The sequence below is a fragment of the Fringilla coelebs genome (genome assembly GCF_963513975.1).
Source record: "Fringilla coelebs genome assembly, chromosome: 22".
In the NCBI taxonomy this organism is placed as follows: domain Eukaryota; kingdom Metazoa; phylum Chordata; class Aves; order Passeriformes; family Fringillidae; genus Fringilla; species Fringilla coelebs.
The window spans coordinates 9,821,975-9,837,009 of NC_140048.1; the positions used below are offsets into that span (position 1 = coordinate 9,821,975).

At 41.5% G+C, this 15,035-nt stretch overlaps 1 protein-coding gene across 9 annotated transcripts in view; it reads left to right on the plus strand.

The window, feature by feature from the left end:
- The window catches only part of KIF1B (kinesin family member 1B), a 78,872-nt gene that overhangs the window by 32,088 nt on the left and 31,749 nt on the right, over positions 1 to 15,035 (plus strand). For 4 of the 9 annotated variants that reach the window (XM_084220238.1, XM_084220240.1, XM_084220236.1 and 1 more), the window contains 6 exons: positions 197 to 276; positions 1,675 to 1,787; positions 2,187 to 2,270; positions 2,436 to 2,616; positions 2,991 to 3,063; positions 14,280 to 14,376. In XM_084220238.1, the coding sequence (XP_084076364.1) occupies positions 197 to 276; positions 1,675 to 1,787; positions 2,187 to 2,270; positions 2,436 to 2,616; positions 2,991 to 3,063; positions 14,280 to 14,376 (628 nt within the window). Of the gene's footprint in view, positions 1 to 196; positions 277 to 1,674; positions 1,788 to 2,186; positions 2,271 to 2,435; positions 2,617 to 2,990; positions 3,064 to 7,014; positions 11,823 to 14,279; positions 14,377 to 15,035 lie in introns of those variants that run through there. The other 5 variants (XM_084220241.1, XM_084220239.1, XM_084220237.1 and 2 more) reach the window with 2 other exon arrangements.

A 15,035-nucleotide genomic window follows, 5' to 3' on the forward strand; every position in this document is an offset into this window, starting at 1 on the left:
CTAAGCAATCTGAGCTGTATTTCACTGGTACTTTGTGATGCTTTGCAATACTTTATGTTTGAAAAAAATCCATTATGGAATGATCTCGATACACGTGGCAAAACTTCTGGATTAAAGCACACCCTCCACGGCTGCAGGAAGGAGCCTGAAAGCAGAGCCTCAGTTCTTAATTAACTTTTTCTTTTTGTTCTTTTAGACTCCTCATCTTGTAAACCTCAATGAAGATCCACTCATGTCTGAATGTCTGCTGTACTACATCAAAGATGGCATTACAAGGTGAGAGTTGGTGCTGACACATTCTGGAGTTGCCTTCTCTGCTTGCTTAAATCCCCAAGCTGGAGACACCATGAGTTTAAATAATTCTTGTGCCTTGAGCTGTTCAAGTTGCAGGTACAAATGAGACATGAGATTGCTGTAGGTGGAAAAAAGTGCAGAAATGCAATTTAAGTTGGCTTGGTGTTTAAAGTAAAAACACCAACTAACAAAAAGTAACATGTGAGTCACTCGGCTTTAAGAAATTGTTATTACACCTGGGCAGTAAAAGAAAGCATGACATCCCCTCTTAAGTTTGGAGTAAAACTTACTGGAAGTGCATAAGATATTTTGATAGGTGCAGGATTGAAAACCATAGTAACTCGAATATGGCTGAATGTTAGCTTCATTGTTTAAATATATTATTATTCGTGCCAGTACACATTTAATGGATTCTGCATTCACAGATATGAGATAAAATTTAATTGCCAGACTTCAAAAATAAAATTGATTTTATTCCAAAACTTATTTTCAAAACAGCTGTAAGGAGAGAGGTGATTTTTATTTTTTTTGGAGCACCAAGTTGTGTTTGGTTGCTTAGTTTGTATGTTCCTGGGGAACAAATGGAAGAGAGTACACTGACAGGGGCTGGCATATGGTACTACTCTAGGGTGCATTAAGCCCACTGAAAGGAGTATCAAAGTGTAGAGAATTCAGCAGAGAATGACGACTAGAATAGCTTGGGGCTTAAGAAGTCATTATAAGTTTTGAGGCTAGCTCATTGGCATCAGAAATGTGTAAATTAATAAGTAGAGCAAGTTCGTAAACATTAGGATTGGAAATTAAGTTGTCTGTACCTAGAATTGCTCAAACACTTGGGTTTGAAATGGACATACGTCTTTGTGCTCCAGGGGTACAGCCAACCTCTCTGTCTTAGATGCTGGATGAAACTGCTTGTGGCATCAGATTATTCAGCAAGAGTCTCCAGAGCCATTTGTGCTCCTTTGTTCAAGTGCAGAAGGTGCTTAGTGGGCGGGATGATCCCTGTCTGCTGGCTGAAACACACCACTGGAATTTCTTGTTGGCTTCCCCCCCCACCCTTGCATCCCTTCCTAAAAGGGAGAAGGGTTTCACAAGAGGGAGGGAACTGCATTAAATCCAGAGGTATTTAACATTTCAGTTCTCCAAGTGACATGTCTTAAGGGAGAGAAAACTTTTCTTTTGCAAAACTGTCATCCACCAGTTCATGGCAGAGCAGGCAGGTTCTCTGCAGTGCAGAATTAAGCGCTGGCCCAAACCTTTAAATTTGAAGGGTAGTCTTAATAGTTCAGACTTTTTCCTGGCTGTTTGTGGGCGGTGTTGTCCAGTGCAGAGCTGTAGAAGGTGTCTGGTTTGCTGTTGATATATCTGTGTTGGCTGCAGGGTTGGCCAGGCTGATGCGGAGCGGCGCCAGGACATTGTCCTGAGTGGGGCTCACATCAAGGAGGAGCACTGTGTCTTCCGCAGCGAGAGGAACAACAACGGGGAAGGTACAGGTCTGCTTCTCCTGAATCTTTCACTTTCTGTCACTTCCATAGCTGGCCAGGGAATCCCATGATTTGGAAGTTTTCTGACCTCAAGAAAAGGATCAGTTTTTACTTGTTTTCTTGAGTCTTAGGGAAAGAAAATAAAACTTGTTTATGTGATAATAGCTTCAAATTGTTGGCTGCAGCCAGTATAACATTTAAATTCTGGCCATGGTTAACTATAAAATGAAAAAAAAGTAGTTTCCAGCTGCAGTAGCTAGAGAAGTCAGTACTATTGACATCCAGGGGTGATTGATACTTTGGTGTTAGTGTGAACATAGGCAGCAAATGAGAGGCCTCTGGGGCTTGCACACTTCTGTTCCTCTGCAGGACTCTCTAAAGTCTCACTCATCAATGTTTTCCTTGTAGTTATTGTTACTTTGGAGCCTTGTGAACGATCAGAAACCTACGTGAATGGCAAGAGGGTTGTGCAGCCTGTGCAATTGCGCTCAGGTAATATATGTTACCACAGATTTTTTGTGTAGACTCTCTGTATGTGACATTGACATCATATATGGGGAATGCTAGGTGCTGTTCAGGGGCAGTGTCGCCTTTAACTTTTAAATAGAACTTGGTACCATTCTTCTGTCAGCTGCAGTTTTCTGTTCCTATTTCTAGGAAATCGTATCATCATGGGTAAAAATCATGTCTTCAGATTCAACCACCCAGAGCAAGCACGAGCAGAAAGAGAGAAAACACCATCAGCTGAGACTCCCTCAGAGCCAGTTGACTGGACATTTGCTCAGAGGGAGCTTCTGGAGAAGCAGGGCATTGACATGAAGCAAGAGATGGAGAAAAGGTAATAAAATAACTCAAAATTTTGACCTGAAAGAAGGAAGAGTCAGCAGTAGGTTACTGGGTTCACAGCATCTCTGCTACCCCTTGTGGAAGTTCAGAAAGCTTCTTCCTTATTTTATTGTGGAGTTTTAGTGCTCCAGCTCCTTTAAAAATCACAGGTAAGCATTGGCCACTAATGCTGCAGACCTTTTGGTAAGGGCTGAAAAGCAGCTAGCAGGTTTTCACTTCACTAGTACTAAATAGCCAGAGAACAGTTCCTTTTAAGGACAATGACTTTTACTCGTGTCACTGTAATTCAGGAGACTGTGCATGTAGAGTAACACCAACAGGAAACTAATGACCTCTGACTACTTCTGTTCTTCTGTTCATCTTCAGATTACAAGAAATGGAGATCTTATATAAGAAAGAGAAGGAGGAAGCTGATCTCTTGTTGGAGCAGCAAAGACTGGTATGTGTCCTTACTCCTGATTAACTATGCCTTTGGCAAACAGTAATTTCTGTCCTTGCTTATCTGAAAGTTTAGGAAACCTGCTTGGGTTGTCTGCACAATGCAGTTCTCCCTTTGCTTTCAAATTCTTTGTGTCTACAGTGAATTATTAGCAGTGTGAGTGAGCTCCATCAGGTTAATTCAGAGATTGTGATTGACAGTAAAGAGGCTTTAAGCAATTCTTGTTGGGATAGATCGGATTTCTTGCAAGTTAACCTGAAAGAAGGGCATTCTTGTGCTCTGTGTTTTTTGAAGTTTCTTTTCAGTAGTCTAAACAACTACTCCTTGGGATGTTTGCCTTTATTTGGATCACCAGAACATACTAATTTTGTGCTGCCAAAGAGATTTCTAGAACATTGATACACTAGGTTTAGTTTTTGAATGATGTCTGAAAATATTGCTGCATTGTGCATGTTTTAACCCTTCTCCCTCCCCTGCATGGAGTTCCTTGTGAGGGTCTTGGTGGTACACAAGCCAGTGGTGGGGATCTCAACAGGGGGCATTGTGTTAACTCATTCAGAGCACTGGGAATTCTACCACTCCACGTATTTGTCAAAGAGGAAGTCTGATAAATTAAGTCTGGTATAGGAAGACTTCAGTCTTCTCACAACAAATACCTCTGAAGTGCATTACAAATAGAAATCCATGCAGTCTTCAAGCACCCTGTGAATTTGAAAAACAAGACCAAACCCAGGAATAAAGTCTAGATTTCCCTAGGAAACCCGTCTCCTGATTCTGCTTTAGCTGGTTGTCTTTAGCCAGAACACAAATGTAGTTGTACCAAAATTCTGATAAAAATTTCAAACTCATGATTCATGTCTGTGGTATGAGATGGAGACTGTGTGTTAAATGCATGCTGTGCTTTGCCCTGTAAAGCTCTTGCCCTTCTCCCCAAGCCAGAATGGAGCAAAGTACTGTGGCTTCCGTAGGAAGAAGCTACATAATTTTTTTAAAAACTCCTATTACATACTTTGACTTCTGCATCTCTAATTATTTCATCACAAGGGGCTAATTTCTTGGATGGAGAGGAGTGGCTGTAGACTTCGACCAAGGCAACTATTAGTTCAGGAAACAAGCTTTAATGTGACTAATGTCATATTTTATCTCTGGAATTCTATAGTTAAAATTTGGATAGGAAAAAAATAGTACAGTAAAAAATGTGAAAATAAAAATAGTTTGGGTATTGAGTAACTTTTGGCAATGTGTCAAATGAGATGCAAGTAATGGAATTCCCTCCCCTAAATTTTAGCTGACTGGCATAAGCTAAGGTATTGTATGAATTAAAGATGTGAAATTGGCTGTCTGGGAAGCTGCTTCCAATAAGGCTGCATTTATAAACTGTTGGGAAGGGAATTTATTTCCCCAAATACTTCAGATTAAGGGAAAATTCTTTAGAGAGTGGAGTGGTTAATATAATAAAAATGCTGGTTTCTTCAAGTTTGTTTTGTTCTTGCTGGTTTCAGTTAGTGGACACAGCTGGAATGCTACCCTAGATGCCTCAGCAGTTCCTGGAGGACACCTGTCCTAGTTGTAAGGGATCGTATCAAATGAGATCCTCGGTCAGGGAGCAGTATCCTGCTTATCACAGTGCTCCATAAGAATATTTCAGGTGACAGCAGAGCTTGCTGCTCATGATCAGCTCATGATTTCTGTGTTGCTGTGTGCAAAGCCTGGGATGGACAGGATTAGTGCATCCATGCACTAATAATGAATAATGAGGGGGAAATCTGGGCGTGCATTTCAGCTTGTGTACCTTGAAAGTGTTTACACGGCTGCCATAGCCAGCTGCAGGATCAGGTTCTCTAACTTACTGCTGTGTAAGACTGATATTGAGATATAAATATTCTTGGTCTAAACTGGAGTATAATCTCAGATGTAAGAAGCTAGCTAATCCTGTTTACCAGATTGTTTTGATTTTATGCTGAGATTCCAACCAGTCAAGATGTTTATTTGTTAGATGTGCTGTACAAAAAAATAAACAATAGCTCTTGTCCCCCACAATTGCCAACTAAAATACCTTTGCCTTGCTAGTATTACTAGGGAATAGAAGTAGTGGTTCTCCATTTTACAAAGTGATTGTGAAAATGTGTGTAATAGAGCTAAAATGGCCATAGTGCCTCTGCAGTGGCCAGTTGATATTAGAATTTTGATTATAGCTGCACTAATTGATCTGGGTAACTTCTGAGTGCACACAGGGCCATGACTCAGTGTCTCTTCATCATCTTTTGATACAAAGACATGCTTTACCCATAAGTAGTTCTATGGTAGTTTTGTAACTATCAGAGTCCTGTGGAACTTGTGACTTAATGTTGGAGTAGTTCACGTTTTGCCTTCCTGGTCGTATCCCAACTACACTGGGCTTCCTCCAGGGAACCTTTGGTTTCCACTGCAGTGTGCAGTTTGCTAGATGCTGTTTCCTTAGGTCACAACTTTTGTCAGCTGTAAACACAAAGAGTTTCTAAACCAGTGTTTTGCCTACATTTTGACCTAAACTAGAAGTTGGTTCTCTGGTACTGTTCTTAAAACTACATTAAGTCACAAGAAGCTTGATAATGTGAATCTGGTGCTGGCTCAATGACCTGGGTTTCCTTTGGCTTTAGAGTAAGCGGCTGTTACTGTTCCTGGTTTCTCATGTGTTACAAACGTCCATGTGGAAAACAGGGATGTTAGTTAGAGCTGCATTAGACACTGGCAGCTGTGTTGAGGGTGTTTGGATCACAGTAATACACAGGACTTCTTGCTTGTTAAAGAGATGTCTAAATCAGCCTTTAAAGAAAAGTGGTCTATTTTAATTCCTGGTTGCAGTAAGCAATGATGGTGGCAGTTTAACTTGTGGTGGCAGTTTATCTGAACAGACATTCCTATCATACGGAAACCTGAGGCACTGCTCATTAAAAATCATTTAGCAAAAGGTGGAAAACTTGTAATGAAGAAGCAAAGCGCATAATGCTTAGCAAGTGTGTGGAAGCTCCAGGCTCTAGGTTTTGAAAAGAAGACAAATCAAGAATATCAAATAGAAAATTTGTATTAAAACAATTAAAACCAGAAAATCATTACTCTGCATTCTGCTGAAACTCATTCTTCGGACAGACGATAATGGTTTTTTTTTCCTTTAAAGTAAGCAACAAGGTGCCAAATGGAAAAAAAAAAACTCAAAACAAACAAACCACAACCCACCTCTGAAACTCTGATTCTGGATATCCTTCTAGCTTGTAGCAAGTCTTGGAGTATGAACCACTGTCTTCGTCTGTCATAGTGGCACTTACAGTCCTTTTAACATTGAACCTTTCGGCTGCTTCTGTTTCATTTTTTCTTATCGTCTAACACTTCTCTGGCTGCTATTGTAGTGAAATGGATTCTAAACTTGAGCATCCCTGCAACCACGTGCAACGTTACTAACCAGTGTTAACCCGACTTACTCTGGCTGCTCATGACATCTTCTATGGCTGTTGTGCTCACCTTCCTGGGGAGGATTTGCTGAAAGAAGCAACAGCAGTCACCAAGGCAAATGTGTGTGGTGGGGATTTGCATGTCTTTGTAGCATGTGTGAAGTGCAGTTTACACTTGGTTTTAGGATTTAAAACCAGGAACTTGGTTTTAGTAGGTCTATTTAAAGACTTTGGAAGGGTTGGGAGGGAAGAGTTCAGATTATCAGCTGTTATGAGATGACAAGACTTAAATATAATGTTAATCTTTATTTAGTGAAGAGCTCCAATTTTGACAGTCCATGACTCTTGAAGATGCATTTTAATGCCCTAACACTGAGTCTTCAGGGACCTCCTTATCACTTGATCTATTTTGATTTTCGATTTAGTTTTCTTTGCCTGCTACTTCTTGTTTAGCTTTTCCATTTTCTTACAATTTTAATTTTGGTTATTTTGGGGCCACTTCTTGATTTTTGTTTTTCCAAAGGATGCAGACTCTGATAGTGGGGATGATTCGGACAAGAGATCGTGTGAGGAGAGTTGGAGACTGATCACTTCCCTGAGAGAGAAGCTGCCCCCCAGCAAGCTCCAAACCATTGTAAAAAAGTGTGGCCTCCCCAGCAGTGGGAAGAAACGAGAACCTATTAAAATGTACCAGATACCCCAACGGCGACGCCTTAGCAAAGACTCCAAATGGGTCACCATCTCAGACCTAAAGATTCAGGCTGTGAAGGAGATATGCTATGAGGTAGCACTCAATGACTTCAGGCACAGTAGGCAGGAGATTGAGGCTCTGGCCATTGTTAAAATGAAAGAGCTTTGTGCCATGTATGGGAAAAAAGACCCAAATGAGCGTGAATCATGGCGAGCTGTCGCTCGGGATGTCTGGGACACAGTAGGAGTTGGAGATGAAAAGATTGAAGATGTAATGGCCAATGGTAAAGGAATAACTGATGTGGATGACCTAAAGGTGCACATAGACAAATTGGAAGATATTCTGCAAGAAGTGAAGAAGCAGAACAACATGAAGGATGAAGAGATCAAAGTTCTCAGAAATAAAATGCTAAAAATGGAGAAGGTTTTACCCCTGATAGGGTCTCCGGACAAAGCTCAGTCAACTGTAGCTAATGCGAAGTCTCCGAACTCTGCCAGTGCAGTGGATGTGGATAAGAAGCCCACAGATGAGGCAAAGAGAAGCGAGAATGATGATCTTGCTAAGGAGGAGCGTGTGTCTCAGTTAATGGCAGGTGATCCAGCTTTCAGACGTGGGCGTTTACGTTGGATGAGGCAAGAACAGATTCGGTTTAAAAATCTGCAGCAGCAGGAAATAGCAAAACAGCTTCGTCGACAGAATATGCCTCACCGGTTTATTCCACCTGAAAATCGCAAACCCCGGTTTCCTTTCAAAAGCAATCCCAAACACAGGAACTCGTGGAGTCCAGGCACCCACATCATTATCATCGAGGATGAAGTTATTGAGGTTAGAATTCCGAAAGAAGACGATAAGAACAAAGATGAAGGCAAAGAGAAAGAAAGCAAAGCTGCTTCTAAAGATCCGCAGCAGCTGTGGAATCTTTACGGCCCGCAGAGGAGCCAGGATAACATCCAGGTGAACCGGCAGCAGCTGGGCCCGCCGCCGCAGCCCGGCAGCCAGCAGCAGCCGCAGCTGCGCTGGAGGAGCAACTCCCTCACCAGCGGCTCGCAGAAGGGGCTGCGGCGCCAGGCCTCGGGCTCCTCCGAGGCGCTGCACAGCGCGGAGCCGCAGGGCTTCCAGCAGAAACGCCACCTGCACCAGCACCGCCAGCCCTACGGCGGCCACGGGCCCGAGGGCGGCGGCCCCAAACAGACGGACCGGCCCGGCCCGCACGGCCCCTTCGTGACGCCGCCGCGCATGAGGCGGCAGTTCTCGGCCCCCAACCTGAAGGCGGGCAGAGAAACCGCGGTATGAGCCGGGCCCGGGCGGGCGGGCAGAGCCCCAGAGGCCCAGCGCCCCAGCGCCAGCGCCAGGCACGGCCCTGCGGCCCGGGCGCTCGCCTGTGACTGGCCTTGCAGTTTTAACAGCATCCCTTGGAAGAGTAGTCTGAAAAATTGTAAGAACTTTTTTCATAGACTAGAAGACTTGGAGGGAGGGAGGTGGAGGGGAGAACTTCCCACTAGCTCATTTACCAAGTTTTTCTTGTGTGTGTGTCTTGAAGTATTTTTCTAATGCTGAAAATATTGTCTGGAACTTACCAAGTGCTACCTTCCTCCTGTGTTTTTTGTAGACAATCAAAAGAGGAGTTTAGTTTCTAGCATTGAATGTTTCTTGTGACTTTTTTCTTAGCAATAAGGAAACTGACCGTCTGTTTATAAATGGAACTGGTTCTTCAGAACAATATTTTCCACTCTTAACTCAATTTTTAATAGTAATAATAATCTATAAACCAAAAGTTGTTGGCTGACAAGATGCGTGTCGCTTTTTTATAAAGAAATTAAGAAGAGATATTGGGTCACACTCCCTGAGTAGATGTCTCTTCTCTTTCTGCTTAAGTTCATAAATATTGGTATGAAATTGCTGTGATAGTTAAACCAGCCTGAATGGAATTTTATGTCAGAATATATATATAATGCTGAAGCAATTATTTGGAAATAAGCTTTTTCTAATTCCCATTGTATCTCTAAATATAATAGGTTTTAATTATTGTACTGAGACTGTGGAAAGGAACTAGGATTTTTCAACACTCTGGTGCACTCAAAAAGCTAATTCTTTTATGTTTTCAGCTTTCTCAGGCATGAGTCTGGGAGATGTTCTTGAAATAGTTATTCTTAGGATGATTTATAAATCACTACTTTTGGCTGAATTCTCCTGTGAGATGGGAGAATTTAACTGTTTCATCTTAAAGTGATACCTCATGTTAGTGCCTCTGGTCTTGGATTAAACTAGAATTCAAGACTCATTTAATAAAGGAGAAGGTTGCTTTGAGGAGAAAATAAGGTTACTTTTCCTTCTCCCCTCACTCAAAATGCGAGTTGAAATCTTTCATGTCTGTTTTGCTCTGAAGGGGTTTGCACTTGCAGGTGATTTACCATAACACAAAGGCTTGCTATTCCTGCTTCAGATTGTTCCAAGCAAATTACTGAAAAACTAGTGACTGAGGGATAGGCTTTGAAGTTTTGTTGTAATTGGAGAGTCCCAACCTGAATAACACTGGGTTATTTTCTGAGTTTCCAAAAGCGCAAGACAAAGTTGCTCTTACTTTGGAAAACCCGTGGCCTTAACTGTAAGCCAATAGAAATATTTGAGGACTTATTTTGCTTTTAAATTTAACGTGAATAAAATTTTAAAAACAAAATTGGACGCTCTACCACATTTGGTAAGGTGGGTCCACTTTGCAGTGTATTTGTGCTGTTTTGCACAAGTATCCTGAGTTTACTTGAGGTTGCTTATTTTTTTATAAAATATAAGCCCTACTAGTACTTGTTACTTTTGTGTGGCTCAGCATAGCTGTAGGTGAGTGGCAAGTGTCTTAAGCTTATTTTCCATATTTTTTTGTCTTATCCTACTTCTCCCCTGCCTCAGCTGGGCATGTTGTAGGTGCTGTTGCAACACACTGCTATTTACCTATCAAGTAATCGAGTGTGAGCTCTTAATTCTCAGCACATGTATCACTGATGGGATGGTGGCCTCTGCTGAAGGAGATACAAAGTCAGTCCTCCCACTCCTAAAAGAACAAACTGGGAGTTTTGCTTTATGGCAGGTTTAATTCTGTGTCCAGATCGGGCTTTGTAACTTGCATTTGTCTCATGCTTTTGCCTACTTGAACAAAGGAAATAAAGCATTGCTTCCAAAAATGTCTTGATTCTTAAAGAAAAGAAGGCTTGTAGATGAGCAATACTTTCTTTGAGCTTGAGTCCAAATTGCAAAATGAGTTTTGGGCTGCAAGTAATGTTTTGCTTTTGTTTTAGAACCCTGTTTTAGTAGTGCATTGCACTTCAGTTTTGTGCAGATCAAGCATAATAAGTTCTTATATATCCTCAAAAAGGCTTGGACTCTGTTGAACATGCATGCTTGGGAAAAGCCTCTCAGTTCTGTAAGAATAGGTGAGGCAGACAGAGCTAGCCTGCACGGGGTGGGTGGTGGGAGGAGACCAGAGCAATCCCATCTCCTGTCCTGTGTTCTGGGGGTTGTGCTGCCTCTATGAAATCACCACGCGACTGAGCACGGAGTTCTTCTGAGGTCCATGGAACTGCGTGTACTGACACGAGACTAAAGCTCCTGCTGCTTGATGCCTTAATGCTGAACACTAAAATGTTTGTGCCAACTTATTTCAGCTTAAAACTCAGAAAAGAACTCTCTGTAAATGCCCGGGTGGTGCTGGTGAGCAGTAGGTTGCCATGAGTTTGTCTTACCCCACTGTTTTAGTGCAGCGCTAGAAGAACAACCCTGCCTGTTCTGCTGTACGATTTGACAAAGCAGAAAAAGGACAGTCAGTGTCAGAATGGAGTCCAGTCTGCTTCAAGGAAGCAGCTTTTTCCCTGGTTTTTAGGAGGGTATTTAAGAATTTGATATGAATTGCAGTGCCGTGCTTCATCTGATAAGGGAAGCAGTGTGAGAACTGTGGATCTCCTTGCACTATTCAGAAATGCACCCGACTCTCACTCCAAATCTTGTGTTAATGGGGTTAATGAACAGTGAGACAGCTGCTTCCATTGATGTCTGTGAAAAGGCTTTCAGGGTAATGGAAATGTGGCATCCATGGTGGAAGTGCTCTTTACTAGGTTCAGTTTCCTTTGCCAAGTGCTGCTGTGCCTTGACAGCTGGCTTGGATCCACCTGTGCCTTCGGGATGGCTTCTCTAGGACTCGCTGGGACACTGGACTTGGGGGTGGGATTAAATGCACATCGCTTATGCTCCTCACTCAGATTGACTCCAACATCTTTCCTCAAGCAATCTGAATTTAGGGATCTGTCAAATTAATTAGAGGATGCTATTTTTATCAGTACATTCAGCATAGTTTCAGTATCTTCCTCGCTGTGTCCTTTACATGTTGAAATTTGTTTTTTTGTTGAAATTTTTCTTGGATACTTCCCATTAAATCTCTTCAGGAGCTGCCACATGAGAAATCTATGCTGTGTAACTATTTGTACTGTAAAGAAGGCAATGAGCTGCCTTTAAACTAAATGGGGTTTTCAGATCTGTCTGTTGTTTTGGGTTGTCCTAAGAGCAAGTATCTGCCTTGTGAAAAGCAGAACTGGTTTGTATTGTAACAAGTGCTCTTTCAATAAACTATGAAATACTCTTGTAAGTGTCAGACTTGTATCAGTGAAATGGAGATGAAACTTGACTGCAGGTTTGTCCTCCTTTTATTTTTTATCTTGGGGTTGGACTTGTTCCAGCAGAGTTATAAAGGTTTCTTTAATTGTTCCTCAGTCTGATTCTTGTAAGTTCATCCACCCTGGTGTTTCTGCTGTTATGTGGAAAGCAGCAAAACAGGCTTGTGTTCATCTCAGACAGTTTATTTAAATTCAATGTAAAAGAAAAGCAGAGCTTTTTGTAGCACAAGGAGCTATAAACCATTCCCATCTTCAGTGCTGTCCCGTTGTACCCTCCTGTGTGCTGTTTATCTAAATTCTGGAAGAAAACACAAAGCTGGCTGTTCCCCCTTTATTTGCTCTTTGAAGGCAAAAGAAATGGACTTTTCTGTGCACCTCGAATCCAGGGGAGAATCACACATGGCAGTACCTTGGCAGACATCACAGCTCAGTTGTTGTGGTGCAGTGTTCTGCTTTAACTGGACCAGTCTGGTCTTAAAAAGCTTTGTCAAGTTTGAGTGTATGGGGTGTGGGTTTGTTGGTGGGTTCGGGTCTTTTTTGTTTCCCCCAAGCCCCCATTCCCTCTCCAGCTTTTCAGTTTCGCCAAAAGAATCTGGAAAGATTCTACTAAAATGCTACTTGAAGAGCTCTCCATTTCTACAATTTAGCTGCTCAAAATGACATTATTGACTTCAGACTACAGGAAAATAAAATATTTTGCCTTTCCTTGCAAGTAAGAGAAGCTTATTTGTGCCACTTTGCATCTCACCAGTTTTATCTCGCTTTCAAATGTAATAGCATTATCTGCATGGAATGGGGGGAATAGATCAAAAAAAGTGCCTTTATGTTAAAAAAAAATCAGGATTATGGTGGGCATTTCAGAAGAGTAGATAAGTCTGAGACTTCATAAGAAGTCTCATGGAGTCTAGAATAGATTTTTGGTGAATCTGAGAATTTCAGGATGAATATCGAAAGGATATATATTTGTTTTGTTTGCAATACTTTCGCTGCTGGGCTGAGGTTACTTCCTTTGTAAGTAAGTAGCCAGCTTAGGGTGAATGGAGCAGAAACAAATGAAGAAGGAACATTTTAGTCGAATTAAATATTCAAGAGGAAATTAGACTCTATTTGGAAAGGAGATACACCTCCAGAACATTCTTTCAGGTTCATAAGTAATACTTTCTGAAAATAGCATTAACAAATGGTAGCTGTGCCCTTAGAAAGTGCAGGATCTTGAATACCACGAATTCAATATCCCTGAGAACAAAATTGAACTTCTTATGGCCTTCATTTGATGCCTGCGTTTTAATTTTCTAAAGCCTTTCTGGCTGAAGCTGACACCAGCATATTGTGGACAAGTGATGCTGCTCTTTAGGTGGGATGCTTAAGTGGGATGGGAGAAAAATGTAAAACTTTTATTCTGTAGCTCTTGGACTTCAATACCTATTATTACAAACTGGGCATTGGAGAAGAATTTTAGCATTTGGAACTGTGGAAGAGAGAAGGTTGGAATACAAGATGAGTGCCTTCAAGAATTCTCCTTAAGAACTCAGCAACACCCTTAGTGAATTGTTGTTGTAACTCTTGTATAAAAATCTTGAGAAACCAGTTTAATTTGTGTAATAATATGCCAAAGGTTTATCTTAAAAAAATAAAATACCCTGGTGGGATAGGCTTTGAGACCAAGAGCACTGTGACAGAGTCTGTTCTAATTTGTATTTGTTTTGCCAGCAAATAATAAAAGGCTCGTTAGGTTTAAGTAGCATTTATTTCAAGGCACGATAAGGTCTGAACGGGAAGAAAATGCTGTTGTACCAGAAGCTATTGCTGAAGTGTTCCTCGTGGGGAAGCCACTGCACAGACTTCTCTGCCAGGGCCGTGGTGGTATTTTATCTTCTGATGTCTTAAATACACATGTGAGAGAGTGGTACTTGCATGCTATGGGGAAAATCGAAATGAAAACAAAGTGCTTCCCCCGCTAATATTTGAAATTCATTTTTTTAAATATAAAAAAAGGCAAATTAGTGGTGTTGTTAATCCTTCTGTTTGAGGAAATGAAGGTGAATAATCCTCCCCTTTCAAATTTATTTTTGCATTTTTCTCTGTTTCTGCCTCTTTCCTACCTCTCTGAAAGCAGCAGCCAGCCTCCAAATAAAATCCCCTTCTTCCTGTCTTTAGCAAAAACCCCACAAAAGAACATCCTAAAGCTTTCCTTCTTCTAGACACTTTGTACATGTAAATGTGGTGATTTTAGAGACCAGCTCTTCTATCCTGTGTTGGCCTCTGTGTTCTCTTTCCAGGGGAGATTGCACTAAAGCAGTGCTGCTGTGTGACCTGTGAGCTCTCTGAAGTGTCTGTGTGGACGTGATCTGTGTCTGTCGCTCTGAGCTGTTTGTGTCTCTCAGCTTCCTCCCTGCTCTTGTTCTGTCCTCCTACACAGCGTCTCCTCTCTCCCCACAGGACTATGAGAGTAAACTGCAGGCCCTCCAGAAGCAGGTAGAGACACGGTCCTTGGCAGCTGAAACAACAGAGGAGGAGGAGGAGGAGGAGGAAGAAGGTGAGTTTGAAGTTAAAAATAATTTGGATATAACCAAGTCTAAACGAACAGCTGCTGTATCATCTCTTGTAATAGATAGAAAACTTGCTTTGGAAAGCTGCAAAATACTGCAAGTTCTTGATCTGTAATCCTCTCTGCATCAAGATTTCAAATACCCATTTATAGAATACATTCCACATGAGCTGTAGACATACGTCTTCAAATACAAATGGTGCACAAACTAGATTAGTTTTACCCCGAGCTTTGATTTGGTGCTCTTGAAGGAATCTCTTCCTGGCACTAATAGAGCTCAGATGTCATAACACCGTTGCTGTTGTTTCTTTGTTTTGATCTTGAACTTCCTCTTTCCTCCTTGCTAGGAATTCTTAGAATGCTGTGACATGTCTGTATAACTCCATTTCTGGACAGTAGATAATTTATTATTCTCATTATACTTGCTCTCGTTCCACTCTTTCAGCATTTGGCTTTAATAGTTGCCAAATAACTTAAAATAATACGAGCAGAAAAAAATTTGTTTCCTCTGTTCCAGATCTCATTTACATGATCATTAATCCCTACTGCTAATTCCCTACTGGGGAAGAGTGAGTCCAGTTTTTCCATGATGAATAATGAAAACATAGAGCTTTGATTTCTGCTCTTCCAGAAAATGTGTTGAGAGC